At 54.2% G+C, this 19,629-nt stretch overlaps 1 protein-coding gene across 3 annotated transcripts in view; it reads right to left on the bottom strand.

Annotated features, from left to right (window-relative positions):
* abcb8 (ATP-binding cassette, sub-family B (MDR/TAP), member 8) overlaps positions 1–19,629 on the bottom strand; it is a 143,318-nt gene that overhangs the window by 89,562 nt on the left and 34,127 nt on the right. For all 3 annotated transcript variants that reach the window (XM_068031058.1, XM_068031059.1, XM_068031060.1), the window contains exons 5-6: positions 14,677–14,782; positions 858–1,019 (exon numbers count right to left, since the gene is read on the bottom strand). In XM_068031058.1, coding sequence (XP_067887159.1) covers positions 858–1,019; positions 14,677–14,782 — 268 coding nt within the window. The remainder of the gene's footprint in view (positions 1–857; positions 1,020–14,676; positions 14,783–19,629) is intronic.

Here is a 19,629-nt window from a genome sequence, read left to right as displayed (position 1 = left end):
AGTCCCATGCTCTTCTTCCAATAGTGCCATGGGATCTTTTACATCCACCTGAGAGGGCAGATGGGACCTCTGTTATTAGCTCATTTGAAAGACAGAACCTCTGACAGTATAGTACTCCCTCAGTACTGCACCGGAAGTGTCAGCCTGGATTGTGGGCTCAGGTCTCTGGTGTGGGGCTTGAACCCACAGCATCTGACTGAGGGTGAAATGGGCTATCAACTGAGGGAAGGAAAACATTGGGGGTAGAAATTCATTTCGGGCAGTGCTGCAAAATGGGCGTTATTGGATTGGCCACCCATTATACACAGCGCCTGATATTTAATTCTACTGGAACCGACATCAAGTGCTGCTTATAACTGGCAACCAATCCAATACTGCCTGTTTTGAGATACCCCCAAATAAATTTCTACCCCTTGGCATCTATTTCTATGCTGACCTCCTTCCTGACTGTTGTCTCACTGCTTCAGCACTCAAAGAATCTTTGTCCCTCTGACCCTCCTTTTAACCCGCTTCCCATATTCCTTCCAGTAAATTCAATCTCACCCTCCCAGAATTTCAACATTGCGATCTCCCCATTCCAATATATTGGTGCTTATTCAATGAAACAGGCTTCAATCATTTCCCCCCAACCCAGTCCAAGAATTGTTCTCCCTCTAAACAAATCCTGTGTCTGTCCAAAACTTGCGCTTTATATCCAGACACTGGTTCCTAATAAATTTCATGCATCCACCTGTACATCGGACTCATTCTCTAGGCTCCTGCCTGCCTCTTCGGACTCGCCTCACCCACACCTCCATTCCCCTCTAGTTTGTATTTGCTCAATGCTATGCAAACACCACATATTTACCCCCTCATACCTGCTCCTGTGCCTTTTGGGATAGTCTCCGAAGGTACGAGCCCAGATAGGCTCCGGTTCCAACCAGGACTGGCATCGCCACACACATCAGATTCGTTAGTTTAGGTGAAACGAAGTATAGAGACACCAGGCAACCGATAGTCTGTGCAGCACTCTTCAGGCCCTAGAGTTCAAACCAGACAATATCAGGGCAGTAAAAGCATGGGGTAGATACAAATTAAAGCTCCCTCTATACTGTCCCATTAAACACTCCCAGGGCAGTTAAAGCACGGAGTTGCCTGCCTGCCCCTCTTCCGCGGTTACATTCACACCCAGGTGTCCGTGGAGGAGCACCCAGGTGTCCGTCGGTACGCTTGAGGCCTTCTGCGACCGGTGGGCACCGTAGGGACTGGAGTGCATAATTGACGCCGAGAATGGCATTTTAATTTGAGTTTTGTATTATTTTTTAATAAAGTTATTTTAGTAAATGTATATAAGGGGGTCCTGAGGAATAAAGGCCCCTTGACATAAAATACATAAAAGGGGCCTGGCGTATAAAGGCCACCTTCAAAAAAAAATGAGGTTAGATACGGAGTAAAGCTCCCTCGACACTGTCCCCATCAAACACTCCCAGGACAGGTACAGCACTGGGATTGGCTCCTCTGTGATTGGGAATACTGAGTGCCTCAACGAGGTGCAGCTGACAGTGCTACAGTCAGTTGCTGGAGAGGGAGTGCTGAGGAGAAACTGCAAAAACTTTCAACATTTGCTGCAGAGAAAAGACTTTTGGAATAAGCCTGTATTTGGAGGTGGGTGTTGAGCACCAGACTCATTTCATTTGGACTGTTGTGGGAGGTGGAAGAGGCCAGAAGAACAAGGGGTGGGGGCTATACAATTCTGCAGGGAGCTGTGCAGTTGCACTAAAGTTGCAGGGAAGCTCCCTCCCCACCCCAATTGCCCAGCCTGACTCAGCTGAAGCTGCCTGGCTAATATACAGAAGGGGATAAATAGTGCCTGGGCAGCTTCAGCTTGCCCAGGTGAAGACGCCTCCCCCAACCAGAAGATCGGAAGACCAAGTGTGCTGGCAGAGACTGTTTTAAGTGTGCTGTGTGCACCACCTCCAGAAAGGAAAGAAAGTCATCACTTACAGCTTGTCTTTCCCTCTCTATTCCCTCAGCCTCTCCCCTAACCTGTTGTTTGTTTGTTTTGTGCATAAAGTTATTTTCAAGACTACAATTTGGGGTGGATTCGCTCTTAGACCCATGGCAAGCCCTTCATCACAGGTGGCAGGGCCCTCTACAACCTATGCAGCTGCAGCCTCTGTGGCTGCCCACGTGGCCCCGTCACCTTTTAAATTAATAACATCCAGCCATGGGGTGAAGAGCTATCCCCACCCCAACATGTCCATTGAGGCCTGTGTGAAGGCAATGACCGAGGTTGTCGGCCCCTCGGCCATTGTTGCGGCCTCAAAGATGTATGGGAAGGCGGTGTTTTTTCTAAAGACTGAGCGGGCCGTGTCCCTGGCCCTGAATAAGGGGCTCACTGTGGGGGGGGACTTTCCTGCTGGTGGACCCTCTGGGGCCACTGCGCAGCGGATAATGTTATCAAACGTCCCACCCTTCATTCCCAGTGAGCTCCTCCTCCCCCACCTACACCATCTGGGGGAGGTGAGGTCAGGGATCACCCCAGTCCGGCTTGATCTTCGGGAACACAGCCTCCAACACGTCTACTCCTTCCGCCGCCAGTTATTTATGCAGCTGGCGCGGGAGGAGGACTTGGAAGGCCATTTTAATGTGGAGTTCCAGGAGACGGCCTACCGCGAAGTTTGGACCTTGGACGGGGCGTGGTGCCACGTCTATAAGGGGGTGGGGCATGTTCGTAAGAACTGCCCCAACCTCCTGGCCACCAGCTCCACCTCGGTGGCTCAGAGTGGTTCCACAGCACCTCCTCCCACTCCCCCCCCCACCCCCCCCCACACATCCAACAAACACCGCTCAGTCGGTTCTGTGGTTTTCACAGCCTCCAGTGGGGAGGGGAGTGCCCGTCCGAGTGGAAGGAAGATGCGGAGGCAAAAGAAACATCAAGAGGCGCGTCCCCTGGACACATTGAAACGACCCAAGCCTGAGCTCAGCCCAAAGCCTGTTCTCACGGAATCCACCTTTTCCAGGGCTGGGCTCAGGCCTAGGGTGACTAAAAAGGAGGGTGCGGGGTCGGAGGCCTCTGATGACATGGAGGTCTCTGAGCCTCTGTGCCCTGGTGGGAAAAAGAGAAGGCACTCCTCCACAGAGGTAACGAGGGGCCCTGAGGCGCAGGGCCCATCTGTTCGAGGGGAGCTGTCTCCTGTTTCGGGTCCCCAGGTTTCCCCTACCGCCACCACCAAGGCTACAGAGTCCAGGCAGGAGCACCCTATTCCTCAGGATGCAGGGGAGGGGAAGGCCCCGGTACTCGAGGCCCCTCCTGAAGGAGTAAGTGGGGCCCTGCTTGTGGTGGGGGAGCCTGGGGACGCCACCCATTCTGCCACTGCTACTGGGTCGGGTGCCCTGAGTGAAGGGGAGGGCGAGGCCCCAGAGGGTCGCCCCTCCCAGCCGGAGTCCACCACCAACCAGGAGACACCCGACCCGGTTATAACCAAGAATGCTGCCCCATCTGCTGGGCCTGCGGGTGCTGGCGGAGCGGGAGATGGCCTCCTCTCTCCGCCTCTGGTCTCAGCTCCGGCTGGATTTCCGGAGTCGAGAACTTCTGTCTCCCCTGGACCACTCATTGGCCTGGGGGTGGAGGGGGGTCCTGGACCACTGGTGCCTACAGGCTCCAGTTTCACATTAGAACCCAGAGAGGACTCCTCCACCATCGATCCTGGGGGTGGGATCGTGACGGAGGCGGGTTCAGCTGGCGAGGCTGGGATGTCCGCCCCAGCGTGTGGTGGATGTGTCGGCCGCTGGCGGTGATGACTCGGAGGAGGATGGGGATTCGCTGTGGGGCACGGAGGATGATCTTGATTCCATCGCCAGTGAGGTGGTGGAGTCCCTCGTGCCTCCCACCGAATCTCCTCTCATCCCCACGGCGGAACTCCAGGATTTCCTCGCGGTTTGCAGGGGCTGCCGCAATAAAGTTCAGCTGGCCCTCGACCGCTGGTCGAATCTGGCGCTGATCATCCAGTCCGTCCGTGCTGCCCTGAAGATAACGGGCAAGCGCACGGGCGTGAAACTGGTTGAGAGGCGCCGGTTTAATGTGTTCCTCAATGGGTTGCTGGGGGAGTGGAAGGCCAGGTGCACTTCCACTCTCTCCTCATAGTGAGGTGTCGGTGACGGGTTTTAAGTACCTTTGACATGAAGCTAACCATAGCCAGCCTCAACATCAACGTCAGCAGGGGGTCTCACCGCAGATTTCACAATCTCTCAGTCCTTAGGGAAGGGAGATACGCGGTGAGCTTTCTGCAGGAAACCCACACCGTTCCGGGAGACAAAGCCACCTGGCTCCTGGAGTGGCAGGGTGGGGTCTACATGAGTCACCTCACCCCTATTTCTAGTGGGGTGGCGATCTTGTTGGCCCCAATGTTTCAGCCAGAGATCTTGGGGGGGGTCAAGGAGCTTGTGCCAGGCCACTTGCTCCACCTCACCGTTCGCCTGGGTAGCGTGCCGCTCCACTTTGTGAACGTGTACGCGCCCAGGCCCGGCGCGTTGCAAGCGCGCTTCTTTGAAGAAGTGTCCGCTCTCTTGAGCTCCATCGATAGCGGCGAGTGCATCATCCTCGGGGGGGATTTTAACTGCACCCTCGAGGTGGGGGATCGCTCCGGTCCCCAGTGCGGCCAAGCGTCGGTGGAGAAGTTGAGGGGACTGATCAGCTCCCTTAACTTGGTGGACGTCTGGCGGAATCTCCATCCCGACTCCAGCGCCTTCACGTGGAGGTCTGGAGGAGGGGGGTCGCGAATCGACCGCCTCTACATTTCGCAGGCGTACGTCTCCCGCGTCTCGGCGGCCTCCATGCGGCTGGTGCCGTGCTCGGACCACCTCCTGGTGTGGGCGGAGTTCTCTCCGCTACGCACGCGGGCGGGGTCCGCGTTCTGGCACTTTAACAACCGGCTGCTGGAGGACATGCGATTTCGGGACTCGTTTTGTCGATTCTGGGCCGACTGGAGAAGGAAGCAGGGGGGCTTCCCCTCCTTGAGGCTATGGTGGGATGTGGGCAAGACTCACATCCGCGTCTTCTGTCAGGAGTACGCGAAGGGGTCGACCAAGAGGCGGGAAGCCGAGATCGGGCGCCTTGAGAGGGAGGTGCTCGACTTGGAGTCCCGCCTCGGTCATGCCGTCGTGGACCCGGCCTTGTGGCAGGCGTACAAAGAGAAGAAGGGCGCGCTGAGGGACCTGCAGCTCATAGGGTCCCGAGGCGCATACGTGAGGTCGCGGATCCAGATCCTGGAAGATTTGGACTGCACCGCACCCTTCTTCTACTCGCTGGAAAAATGGCGGGGGGTCCGTAAGCAGCTCGTTGAGCTGCTGGCCGACGACGGATCCTCCATCACGGATCCGGAGGGAATGGGCCTCCTGGTCCGTACTTATTACAGTGCGTTGTTCTCTCCGGATCCGTCCAGCGAGGATGAGCGCAGAGTTTTGTGGGAGGACCTGCCGCAGGTCAGCCCGGGGGGTGCCGAAGGATTGGAGGCTCCGCTCACATTGGCGGAGCTGACTGGTGCCCTCCACCAGCTCTCGAGGGGCAAATCCCCAGGGCTGGATGGGTTGACCGTGGAGTTCCTCAGGGCGTTCTGGGACGTCCTGGGGGACGATTACGCGCGGGTCCTGGGGGAAAGCCTGGCGACCGGGGAGATGCCCCTCTCGTGGCGCAGGGCGGTCATCGTCCTGCTGCCGAAGAGGGGCGATCTCCGCCTGCTTAACAACTGAAATCCGGTCTCCCTCCTCAGCACGGATTATAAGATCTTTGCCTGGGCTATGTCTACCCGCCTGGGCTCCGTGCTGGCCCACATGATCCACCCCGACCAGTCCTACACGGTCCCGGGCCGGTCCATCCAGGACAACATCCACCTGGTCCGGGACCTGATCCATCTTTCCCAGAGGACTGGTCAGTCGGTCGCCTTTCTCTCCCTCAATCAGGAGAAGGCGTTCGACAGGGTGGATCACGATTACCTTTTCGGGACTCTGCGCGCTTTCGGACTCGGGCCGCATTTTGTGGCCCGGGTCCGACTTTAATACGCCGCCGCAGAGTGTCTAGTCAAAGTTAACGGATCCTGGTTGGTCAGTGGCGGGTGGACTCCCTGCCGGAGGAGATGACACCTTTTGCGTGGAGCACCACGCACCTCCTCTATCTGGGAGTCCACCTTAGCCCCGCTGAGGAAGCCTGGCCGGCAAACTGGCAGGAGTTGGAGGCGAAAGTCACCGCTCGGCTGGGGCGCTGGACAGGACTGCTCCGAGTGCTTTCCTACAGGGGCCGAGCGTTGGTCATAAACCAACTGGTGGCCTCCATGTTGTGGTACCAGTTGGTCACTTTGGCCCCACCCCCTGTATTTGCCACCAAGATCCAGAAGAAACTCGTCGATTTCTTCTGGGGCAAGAGGAAACACTGGGTCTCTGCCGCGGTCCTGAGTCTCCCGATTGAGGAGGGCGGTCAGTCGCTAGTGTGCGTCCGCACACAGGCTGCGACTCTCCGCCTTCGGACCCTGCAGAGATACCTGTACGTCGAGCGTCCTCCCAGATGGTGTGCGCTGGCGACGTATTTTTTCCGCCAGTGTCACTGCCTTCAAGACGACACGCAGCTCCCGGTGGAGTCCGTTAGCCGTGCCTCTCTGAGGGAGTTGCCTGTCTTTTACCGGGATCTATTCCGAGTCTGGAACATGGTCGCCTCCAGTCAGGGTGCTCCCCCGCTGGCGGAGGAGAGCGCCTCGGCTGTCCGGGCGGCCGACTCCGGGGACGGTCCGGCGAGCGGAGGAGTAGCCGAAACCCCCGGGACGCCCCTCACTGCGGGTGGCGAGGGGGCTCGGGAGTGCGGAGCGATCCCGGCCGAGCTGACCCCCGCTCGGCCGGAACTGCTCATCGGACCCAGGCCCCAAAACCTCCTCGGGAGCCGGTCCCGCACAACCCGAGCCGCCTCTCGGAAATGCCCTCCGTGCCATTCCAATCGGCGCGGAGGGGTTTCCTGTACGGGCTGCTCCTGCACACTCTCCACTTCCTCGCCCTCGTCAGCCGGCCGGACACGCCCTGGCAGTCCGCGTTGCCATCTGGCGGCGAGGGGAAACCCCGATGGAGGTCTCTCTACGCGGGAGTCTTCCCCCTTTACATCGGGGACCTGGGATGGAGGGTGCTGCACAGAGCAGTCCCGTGCAATAGACTTTTAAGTAGGTTCACGGACTCCCAGGCCGCCTGTACTTTCTGTGGCCTGGACGAGTCCGTGTTCCACGTTTACACGGAGTGTGCGAGGTTGCAGCCCCTATTTGAGTATCTGAAGGGGCTGCTCCTCAAATTCTGGCTGCACTTCAGTCCCACGCTCCTGATCTTTGGACACTCAGTGCGGAGGGGCTTGGACCGGGAGGAGATCTCCTCGTCGGTCTGCTCCTGGGCCTGGCCAAGATGGCTAGTCACAGGTCCAGGTTGCGGGCCGTCGGGGGGTCCGTTCTCCCCGATTGCCTGCCCCTCTTCCGCGGTTACGTTCGCGCCCGGGTGTCCCTGGAGAAGGAGCATGCGGTGTCCGCCGGTACGCTCGAGGCCTTCCGCGACCGGTGGGCACCGCAGGGACTGGAGTGCATTGTCGATGCCGAGAATGGCATTTTAATTTGAGTTTTTTGTTTATTTATCTGGTTTTAATAAAGTTATTTTAAAACTGTAAATATGTATATAAAGGGGGCCTGAGGAATAAAGGCCCCCTCGACGTGAAAAAAAAACGGGGTTAGATACAGAGTAAAGCGAAAAAAAAGGGATCGGCTACTGCCTAATTGGAACCACTGGCGTGCGCAACGAGTCTCAGCTGACTGCTGATTGTAGGCTGGAGGCTGTGTGACTGCTGCAAGAGGAAGACTGAGACTTTAAGGAGGGTTTTTCCCATCTATCCCTGTCTACAAAAGTGGAAAGCAGGAGGCCAAAAGAACTGACAGCTCTTGTGAGTTTGGCCTTTTGAAGCCCTTTCATTGATTGTTGTGGGGAGGGGGAAAGAAGAAGCCTGAAGACCTTGGGTGGGGCTGTTTTGTTTCAACAGGGAGCTCCTAAGCATTGAATAGGAGCTCCCTCAGCAACCCAATGACCTAGCCTGGGATAGCTGGAGCTGCCCAGGTGAAGAGACTTTCTCTTTCTGTTTTCCCTCAACACCAGAAGCCATGTCTGCCTGGGCAGCTTACAGCTGTCCCAGGTGAAGACATCGTCTCCACCCGTCCCACCCACCACCAACTGGAAGACCAGCGAAAGGACTGCCTTGAAACAAGATCTGCAAAGAGACTGATTCCTCCTGGCCTTCCTCTCCTTCAGCCCCCCTGTGATAAACCCCCCCCCCCCAGCAAAGTATTTGTGGGACAATTGTTTATTATTTATTTATTTTCTCTCTCAAACTCTATTTATTCAACGGTGGGTGTGACTCTTCTACCCCATGGCTTCACAGTCCTCTCCGGTGGCGGGGCTTTCCTATGCTGCTGTGGCAGCTACAGCCGCTCCTGTATCCCTTCATCATTTAAAATCTTGATGTCAAAGCATGGGGTGAAGAGTTACACCCACCCAACCATGGCTATTGACGCATGCGTTAAGGCAATGGCTGAGGTTGCCGGCCCCTTGGCCATTGTCGCAGCCTCAAAAATGTACGGGAAGGCAGTGTTTTTCCTGAAGACTGAGCGGGCGGTGGCCCTGACCCTGGCCCTGAGCAAGGGGCTCACAGTGGGCGGGACTTTCCTGCCACTGGATCCTCTGCAGGCTACTGCACAGCGTGTGATTCTATCAAACATCCCGCCCTTTATTTCCGATGAGCTCCTCCTCCACCACCTGCATCATCTGGGGAAGGTGAGGTCGAGGATCACCCCAGTCCCACTCGGTCTTCGGGAGAATAGCCTCCGACATGTCTACTCCGTCCACCGTCAGCCATTCATGCAGCTGGCGCGGGAGGAGGTCATGGAAGGCCACTTCAATGTGAAGTTCTGGGGGCAGCCTACCATGTCTTCTATCCTCGGACGGGGCATGGTGCAATGCGTGCAAGGGGGTGGGGCACGTTCGTAAGAACTGCCCCAACCTCCCGGCCGGCAGCTCCACCTCGGCGGCCCAGGGTGGCGCTGCTACACCTCCTCCCACTCCCCCTACACCTCCAACAGATGGTTCTGGAGGCTGTGGTTTTCACGGCCTCCAGCGGGGAGGGGACTGCCCATTCGAGTGGAAGACGCAAGAAAAAAAGAGAGACGCATCCCCTGAACACCGTGGAACAACCCGAGCCTGAGAGCCCAAGGCCCGATCCCAGGGAACCCACCTGCTTCAGGGCTGGGCTCAGGCCCAGGATAACCAAACAAAAGGATGGTGCGGAGGCGGACGCCTCTGATGACATGGAGGTCTCAGAGCCTCCGCACCCTAGTGGGAAGAAGAGGAGAAGGCACCCCTCAATGGAAGTAACACAGGGCCCTGAGGTGCCGGGCCCATCTGTTGGAGGGGAGCTGTCTCCTGGTTCGGGTCCTCAGGTTCCCCCTGCCACCACCACCATCAAGGCTGTAAAGCCTGGGCAGGAGCTCCTGAACCCTCAGAGTAGAGGGCAGGGGGAGACCCCTGTACATGTGGCCCCTCATGAAGGAGCAAATGGAGCCCTGCTTGTGGTGGGAGAGTCTGGGGACACCCCCAAAGAAGCCTTCCATTCTGCCACTGGGTCGGGTGCCCCGAGTGGAGGGGAGGGCAAGACCCCAAAGGGTCGGCCCTCCCAGCCAAAATCCACTCCTGACCAGGAGACACCCGACCCAGTTAAGGGTGAAAATTATGCCCTGTCTGGTGGGCCTGTGGGCGCTGGTGGGGCGGGATGGGATGGGATATCGCCTCCTCTCTTTGCCTCCGGTCTCGGCTCCGGCTGGATTTCCAGAGTCGGAAAATTCCATCTCCCTTGGCCTGGCCTGGGGACTGTGGTGGAGGGGGTGTCCTGAACCGCTGCCGCCATGGCCTCCAGTTCCATTCAAGAACCCAGTGAGAACTCCTCTGCCATTGATCCTGTGGGCAGGATTGAGACGGAGGCGGGACCAGCTGGCGCGGCCGGGAAGTCTGCCCACAGTGTGTGCTGGATGTGTCGGCCGCTGGCGCTGGAGGAGGTTAGGGACTCAGTGTGGGGAACGGAGGATGATCTTGAATCCATCGCCTGTGAGGCAGTGCAGTCCCTTGTGCCTCCCACCGAGTCTGCCCTCATCCCCATGGCGGAACTCCGGGACTTCCTCGCAGCATGCAGGGGTTGCCGCAATAAAGTTCAGCTGGCCCTCAGCCAATGCTTGGAACTGCGCTGATCATCCAGTCCGTCCGTGCCGCCCTCAAGAAAGCGGGGAAGGGTGCGGGTGTGAAACTGGTTGAGCGGCAGCGATTTAAAGCGTTCCTCAATGGGTTGCTGGGGGAGTGGAAGGCCAGGTGCACTTCCGCTCCCTCCTCACAGTGAGGTGTCGGTGACGGGTTTTAAGTACCTTTGACATGAAGATAACCCAAGCGATCCTCAACATCAACGGCAGCAAGGGGTCTCACCGCAGATTTCACAATCTCTCAGTCCAAAGGGAAGGGAGATATGTGGTGAGCTTTCTGCAGGAAACCCACACTGTTCCAGGAGACAAAGCCACATGAGTCACCTCACCCCTATTTCTAGTGGGGCGGCGATCTTGTTGGCCCCAGTGTTTCAGCCAGAGATCTTGGGGGGTCAAGGAGCTTGTGCCAGGCCACTTGCTCCACCTCGCCATCCGCCTGGGTAGCATGCTGCTCCACTTTGTGAATGAGTGCGTGCCCAGGTCCAGCGCGTTGCAAACGCGCTTCTTTGAAGAAGTGTCCACTCTCTTGAGCTGTATCGACAGCGCCAAATGCATCAACCTTGGGGGGATTTTCACTGTACGCTCGAGGTGAAGGATCACTCCGACCAAGCGTCGGTGGAGAAGTTGAGGGAATTGATCAGTTCCCTCAACTTGGTGGACGTCTGGCAGAATCTCCATCCCGACTCCAGCGTCTTCACGTGGAGGTCTGGAGAAGGAGGGTCCCGAATCGACCGCCTCTACTTTTCACAGACATATGTCTCTCGCGTCTCGTTGGCCTCCATGCGGCTAGTGCCGTGCTCGGACCACCACCGCTCCGCACGCAGGCCTGGGTCCGCGTACTGGCACTTTAACAACTGGCTGCTGGAGGACGAGCGATTCCGGAACCCATTCCGTCGATTCTAGGCCGACTGGAGAAGGAAACAGGGGGGCTTCCCCTCCTTGAGGCTATGGTGGAATGTGGGCAAGACTCACATCCGTGTCTTCTGTCAGGAGTACGCGAAGGGGGTCAACCAAGAGGCGGGAAACCGAGATCATGCGCCTAAAGAGGGAGGTGCTCGACTTGGAGTCCTGCCTTGGTCATGCCGATGTGGACCCAGCCCTGTGGCAGGCGTACAAAGACTAGAAGGGTGCACTGTGGGACATGCAGCTCACAGGGTCCCAAGACGCGTATTTGAGGTCGCGGATCCAGATCCTGGAAGATTTGGACTGCGCCTCACCCTTCTACTCGCTGGAAAAATGGCGGGAGGTCCATAAGCAGCTCGAACTGCTGGCCGACGACGGATCCTCCATCACGGAGCCGGAGAAAATAGGCCTCCTGGTCCGTACCTGTTACAGTATGTTGTTCTCTCCGGATTGATCCAGCGAGGATGCGCACACAGTTTTGTGGGAGGACCTGCTGAAGGTCAGCCCGGAGTGCGCCGAAGGATTGGAGGCTCCGCTCACATTGGCGGAGCTGACAAGCTCCTCCACCAGCTCTCGAGGGGCAAATCCCTGGGGCTGGACGGGCTGACCATGGAGTTCCTCAGGACATTCTGGGGGACGATTACGCGTGGGTCCTGGGGGAAAGCCTGGCAACTGGGAAGATGCCCCTCTCGTGGTGCAGGGCAGTCATTGTCCTGCTGCCGAAGAGGGGCGATCTCCACCTGCTTAAGAACTGGCGTCCAGTCTCCCTCCTCAGCACGGATTATAAGATCATTGCACTGGTTATGTGTACTGGCCTGGGCTCCGTGCTGGCCCACATAATCCACCCCGACCAGTCCTACACGGTCCCGGGCCGGTCCATCCAGGACAACATCCACCTGGTCCGGGACCTGATCCATCTTTACCAGAGGACTGGTCTATCGGTCACCTTTCTCTCCCTCGATCAGTAGAAGGCGTTCAACTGGGAGAAATGTTCCAGACTCCTGGTGGATCAGTGGCTAATGGACTCCCTAGCAGAGGGTTGACACCTTTTGCATGGAGCACCACGCACCTCTCCTATCTGGGAGTACACCTTAGCCCCGCTGAGGAAGTCTGGCCAGCAAACTGGCAAGCGTTGGAGGCGAAAGTCACCACTCAGCTGGGGCGCTGGACGGGACTGCTCTAAGTGTTTTCCTACAGGGGCTGAGCGCTGGTCAGAAACCAACCGGTGGCTTCAATGCTGTGGTACCGGTTAGTCACTTTGGCCCTGCCTCTTGCATTCGCCACCAAGATCCAGAAGAATCTCATCAATTTCTTCTGGGGCAAGAGGAAACACTGGGTCTCTGCCGCAGTCCTGAGTCTCCCGATCAAGGAGGGCAGCCAATCGCTGGTGTGCGTCCGCACCCAGGCTGCGACTCTCTGCCTTTGGACCTGCTGAGTGGTTCCAGCATTTCTTGTTTTTATTTTAGATCTGATCAGTTGGTTATGGGATTGCTTAGCTCTGTCTATCGCATGCTGCTTATGCAGTTTGGCATGCAAGTAGTCCTGGGTTGTAGCTTCACCAGGTTGACACCTCATTTTGAGGTATGCCCTCCTGCACTCTTCATTGAACCAGGGTTGGTCTCCTGGCTTGATGGTAATGGTAGGGTGGGGGATATGTCGGGCCATGAGGTTCCAGATAGTGGTTGAGTACAATTCTGCTGCTGCTGATGGCCCACTGCGTCTCATGGATGCCCGGTTTTGCATTGCTAGATCTGTTTGAAATCTATCCCATTTAGCATGGTGATAGTGCCACACAACACGATGGATGGTATCCTCAATGTGAAGGCGGGACTTCGTCTCCACAAGGACTGTGCGGTGGTCACTCCTACCAATACAGTCATGGACAGAAGCATTTACAGCAGGCAGATTGGTGAGGACAAGGTCAAGTATGTTTTTCCCTCGTGTTGGTTCCCCCACTACCTGCCGCATACCCAGTCTAGAAGCTATGTCCTTTAGTACCCGGCCAGCTCGGTCAGTAGTGGTGAAGTCCCCCACCTAGAGTACATTTTGTGCCCTTGCCACCCTCAGTGCTTCCTCCAAGTGGTGTTCAACATGGAGGAGTACTGACTCATCAGCTGAGGGAGGACGGTAGGTGGCAATCAGTAGGAGGTTACCTTGCCCATGTATGATCTGATGCCATGAGACTTCATGGGGTCCGGAGTCGATGTTGAGGACTCCCAGGGCAACTCCCTCCCTACCGTAGACCTCTGTCCCGCCACCTCTGGTGGGTCTGTCCTGCCGGTGGGACAGGACATACCCAGGGATAGTGATTGCAATGTCTGGGACATTGTCTATATGGTATGATTCCGTGAGTATGACTATGTCAGGCTGTTGCTTGACTAGTCTGTGGGCCAGCTCTCCCAACTTTGGCACAAGCCCCCAGATGTTAGTAAGGAGGACTTTGCAGGGTCGACAGAGCTGAGTTTGCCGTTGTCATTCCGGGTGCCTAGGTTGATGCCGGGTGGTCCATCCAGTTTCATTCCTTTTTATTGACTTCGTAGCGGTTCGGTACAACTGAGTGGCTTGCTAGGCCATTTCAGAGGGCATGTAAGAGTTAACCACATTGCTGTGGGTCTGGAGTCACATGTAGGCCAGACCAGGATAGGACAGCAGACGTCCTTCCCGAAAGGACATTAGTGACTCCGATTGCACTTCACTGAGGAACCATCACCCTCACCAGTATCCAAAATGGAAAACTGATACACGAGTAAGATCATATCAGGGGACTCCTGCACTACCTGCCTGGTTCTCTAAGACTGCCTGGTGGTCACCCATTCCCTCTCTGCCTGCATGCTCCTAACCTGGGGTGTGAACACCTCCCTAAACATGCTATCCGTGTAGTCCTCCGCCTCTCGGATGCACAACAGTACTGCCCCTTCGACAGTACAGCGCTCCCTCAGTACTGCCCCTCTGACAGTGCAGCCTTCCCTCAGTACTGGCCTTCTGAAAGTGCAGCCTTCCCTCAGTACTGGCCTTCTGACAGTGCAGCCTTCCCTCAGTACTGGCCCTCTGACAGTACACCGCTCCCTCAGTACTGCCCCTCTGACAGTACACCGCTCCCTCAGCACTGCCCCTCTGACAGTACACCGCTCCCTCAGCACTGCCCCTCTGACAGTACACCGCTCCCTCAGCACTGCCCCTCTGACAGTACACCGCTCCCTCAGCACTGCCCCTCTGACAGTACACCGCTCCCTCAGCACTGCCCCTCTGACAGTACACCGCTCCCTCAGCACTGCACTGGGGGTCTCAGCATAGATTCTGGAGTCAAGTCTCTGGAGTGTGGGCTCAAACTCATGATCATTTGAAGTCAGAGGTGAGAGTGAGTCAGGGCCGAAGATATGAAAAATAAATGCAATGTGAATGAGGTGAGGTAATGCAGGTAGATATAATCCCAACCTTTTTCAGGATTTTTTGGTAAATCTCAAACCAAATCCCAGCAGCCTACCTGAGACACCACCAGTTTGAAGGAGGATTTGAACTCCTGGATGTCGTTGGTTAAGCGGCTCACCATCTGGCCTGTCCGAGTGGCATCGAAAAACGCCACATCCTGCCTGTCACCACAAGAGGGAAAGAAACAGTAATTTTTTAAATAAATCTATTCACGGTGGAAGGAAGCACAGAAGGAGGCCAGCACTGACCGGGGGGCAGGGGAACTCCACATCCCACCCCGGGGGCAGGGGAACTCCACTTCACACCCTGGGGGCAGGGGAAATGCCAATTCCCACCCCGGGGGCAGGGGAACTCCACTTCACACCCTGGGGGGGCAAGGGAAACGCCACTTCCCGCCCCGGGGGGCAAGGGAAACGCCACTTCCCACCCTGGGGGGCAAGGGAAACGCCAATTCCCACCCTGGGGGGCAAGGGAAACGCCAATTCCCACCCCGGGGGGGCAGGGGAACTCCACTTCCCACCCCGGGGGGGCAGGGGAACTCCACTTCCCACCCCGGGGGGGCAGGGGAACTCCACTTCCCACCCCTTCTCCAGTGGGGCAACACCCCTACCTCATTTCCCTGTCTGTCAAACAACTTTTTATCCACACTTCTAAGAATTAGAATTAGAACATTACAGCGCAGTACAGGCCCTTCGGCCCTCGATGTTGCGCCGACCTGTGAAACCATCTGACCTACACTATTCCATTTTCATCCATGTGTCTATCCAATGACCACTTAAATGCCCTTAAAGTTGGCGAATCTACTACTGCTGCAGGCAGGGCGTTCCACGCCCTTACTACTCTGAGTAAAGAAACTACCTCTCACATCTGTCCTATATCTATCACCCCTCTACTTGAAGCTATGTCCCCTCGTGTTTGCCATCACCATCCGAGGAAAAAGACTCTCACTATCCACCCTATCTAACCCTCTGATTATCTTATATGTCTCTATTAAGTCACCTCTCCTCCTCCTTCTCTCCAACGAAAACAACCTCAAGTCCCTCAGCCTTTCCTCGTAAGACCTTCCCTCCATACCAGGCAACATCCTAGTAAATCTCCTCTGCACCCTTTCCATAGCTTCCACATCCTTCCTATAATGCGGTGACCAGAACTGCACGCAATACTCCAGGTGCGGTCTCACCAGAGTTTTGTACAGCTGCAGCATGACCTCGTGGCTCCGAAACTCGACCCCCCTACTAATAAAAGCTAACACACCATATGCCTTCTTAACAGCCCCATTAACCTGGTTAGCAACCTTCAGGGATTTATGCACCTGGACACCAAGATCTCTCTGTTCATCTACACTACCAAGAATCTTCCCTTAGCCCAGTACTCTGCATTCCTGTTACTCCTTCCAAAGTGAATCACCTCACACTTTTCCGCATTAAACTCCATTTGCCATCTCTCAGCCCAGCTCTGCAGCCTATCTATGTCCCTCTGTACCCTACAACATCCTTCGGCACTATCCACAACTCCACCGACCTTAGTGTCATCTGCAAATTTACTAACCCACCCTTCTACACCCTCTTCCAGGTCATTTTTAAAAATGACAAACAGCAGTGGCCCCAAAACAGATCCTTGCGGTACACCACTAGTAACTAAACTCCAGGATGAACATTTGCCATCAACCACCACCCTCTGTCTTCTTTCAGCTAGCCAATTTCTGATCCAAAGCTCTAAATCGCCTTCAACCCCATACTTCCGTATTTTCTGCAATAGCCTACCGTGGGGAACCTTATCAAACGCCTTACTGAAATCCATATACACCACATCCACTGCTTTACCCTCATCCACCTGTTTGGTCACCTTCTCGAAAAACTCAATAAGGTTTGTGAGGCACGACCTACCCGTCACAAAACCGTGCTGACTATCTCTAATGAACTTATTCTTTTCAAGATGATTATAAATCCTGTCTCTTATAACCTTTTCCAACATTTTACCCACAACCGAAGTAAGGCTCACAGGTCTATAATTACCAGGGCTGTCTCTACTCCCCTTCTTGAACAAGGGGACAACATTTGCAATCCTCCAGTCTTCCGGCACTATTCCTGTCGACAATGACGACATAAAGATCAAGGACAAAGGCTCTGCAATCTCCTCCCTAGCTTCCCAGAGAATCCTAGGATAAATCCCATCTGGCCCAGGGGACTTATCTATTTTCACACCTTCCAAAATTGCTAACACCTCCTCCTTGTGAACCTCAATCCCATCTAGCCTCGTAGCCTGAATCTCAGTATTCTCAACAACATTTTCTTTCTCTACTGTAAATACTGACGCAAAATATTCATTTAACACTTCCCCTATCTCCTCTGATTCCACACACAACTTCCCACTACTATCCTTGATTGGCCCTAATCGAACTCTAGTCATTCTTTTATTCCTGATATACCTATAGAAAGCCTTAGGGTTTTCCCTGATCCTATCCACCAATGACTTCTCGTGTCCTCTCCTTGCTCTTCTTAGCTCTCCCTTTAGATCTTTCCTGGCTTGTTTGTAGCTCTCAAGCGCCCTAACTGAGCCTTCACGTCTCATCCTAACATAAGCCTTCTTCTTCCTCTTGACAAGCGCTTCAACTTCTTTAGTAAACCACGGCTCCCTCGCACGACAACTACCTCCCTGCCTCACAGGTACACACTTATCAAGGACACGCAGTAGCTGCTCCTTGAATAAGCTCCACATTTCGATTGTTCCCATCCCCTGCAGTTTCCTTCCCCATCCTACGCATCCTAAATCTTGCCTAATCGCATCATAATTTCCTTTCCCCCAGCTATAATTCTTGCCCTGCGGTATATACCTGTCCCTGCCCATCGCTAAGGTAAACCTAACCGAATTGTGGTCACTATCACCAAAGTGCTCACCTACATCTAAATCTAACACCATGCCGGGTTCATTTCCCAGTACCAAATCCAATGTGGCATCGCCCCTGGTTGGCCTGTCTACATACTGTGTCAGAAAACCCTCCTGCACACACTGGACAAAAACTGACCCATCTAAAGTACTCGAACTATAGTATTTCCAGTCGATATTTGGAAAGTTAAAGTCCCCCATAACAACTACCCTGTTACTCTCGCCCCTGTCGAGAATCATCTTCGCTATCCTTTCCTCTACATCTCTGGAACTGTTCGGAGGTCTATAAAAGACTCCCAACAGGGTAACCTCACCTCTCCTGTTTCTAACCTCAGCCCATACTACCTCAGTAGACGAGTCCTCAAACGTCCTTTCTGTCGCTGTAATACTCTCCTTGATTAACAATGCCACACCCCCCCCTCTTTTACCATCTTCTCTGTTCTTAGTGAAACATCTAAATCCCGGAATCTGCAACATCCATTCCTGCCCCTGCTCTACCCATGTCTCCGAAATGGCCACTACATCGAGATCCCAGGTACCAACCCATGCTGCAAGCTCACCCACCTTATTCCGGATGCTCCTGGCGTTGAAATAGACACACTTTAAACCAGGTTCTTGCTTGCCAGTGCCCTCTTGCGTCCTTGTAACCATATCCCTGACCTCACTACTCTCAACATCCTGTACACTGGCACTACAATTTAGGTTCCCATTCCCCTGCTGAATTTCTACATTTCCTCTTGTAACATAGGGTCACAGAAAATTTAAGGCACAGAAAGAGGCCACTTGGCCCATCATCACATGTGCCTGAGTTTTCAAAACAAGCATCAAGAGACTCTTATCACCTTCTGAAAATCCATGTACACTACACAGGAATGTTAGGCACAGACGGATGCCGTACACCGCCTTGAGCTTATTCCACCGTTCAATTAGATCATGGCTGATCTGTGCCTCATCCCACTTACCCACCTTTGTTTCATATCCTTTGATACCCTTACCTCGCAAAAATCTATCAAGCTCAGTCTTTAAAGCTCCAATTATCACCCAGCATCCATTTGCATTTACACCTACTATATTCCCTCTATCAATCCAATCAATCGGTCACATCATTGAAAAAGTTCTATTAAGTCCATCAAACATGACATGCCTTTGCCAAAGTCATGCCAATTGTCTTGGATTATCATTATCTCTTCTGCATCCCTCACTGACTGATCAGTACAAGTTGGGCTGACAGCATTCTTACTGGGTTCAGTCAGCAAACTAGTATTACAGACGAAACACAAGAACAGCAGGAGGCCATTCAGCCCCTTGAACCTGTTTCACCATTCAATTACATCATTACCAATTTGTATCCTAACTCCATTTACCCGCCTTGGTTCCCTAACCGTTCATACCCTTACTCAACAAAAATCTATAAACCTCAATTTTGAAATTTTCAACTGATCCCCAACCTCAACAGCCTTTTGGAGAAGAGAGTTCCAAATTTCCATTTTCCTTTGTGCGAAGAAGTGCTTCCTGACACCAACCCAATTGCTATTTTTTTTTTTAAGGTTACGCCCCCTTTACTGGACTCCCCAGCTCTAGCACTTGTATATCACCTTTTCATATTAATCACAAACATCCCGTAGTACTTCACAATTATAAATTACTTTAAAATATAGTTACTGTGGATATGTAGGCAAATGCACAATCCCTTAAATGGCAATGAGATGAATGACTTGCCTTCTCAGGTGGATGATAAAGATCCCATTACTATAATCAAAGAAAAACGGTGGGGTTTTCCCCGATGTCCTTGCCAATATTTATCGCTCAATAAAGATCACCAAAAGCAGGTTAACTGGACACATATCTCATTTCAGTTTGTGGGAGATTGCTGTACACAATTTGGCTGCTATATTTCCTATATCATGAAATGACTACAGCTCAAAAGTACTTCATTGGCTGTGAAGCGTTTCTGCATATTGTGAGAGACTTAAATGGAATTTCTTTCCTTTCTATGGAATGGGTGGACAAGTGGCAGATGAATTTTAATGCAGAGAAATGTGAAGTGACTCATCTTGGTAGGAAGAACACGGAGAAACAATATAAGATAAAGGGTACAACTTATACAAGTTCAATATAACCT

This window comes from Heterodontus francisci, chromosome 5, assembly GCF_036365525.1.
Source record: "Heterodontus francisci isolate sHetFra1 chromosome 5, sHetFra1.hap1, whole genome shotgun sequence".
NCBI lineage: Eukaryota > Metazoa > Chordata > Chondrichthyes > Heterodontiformes > Heterodontidae > Heterodontus > Heterodontus francisci.
This window is presented reverse-complemented; position numbering and strand designations above follow the sequence as displayed.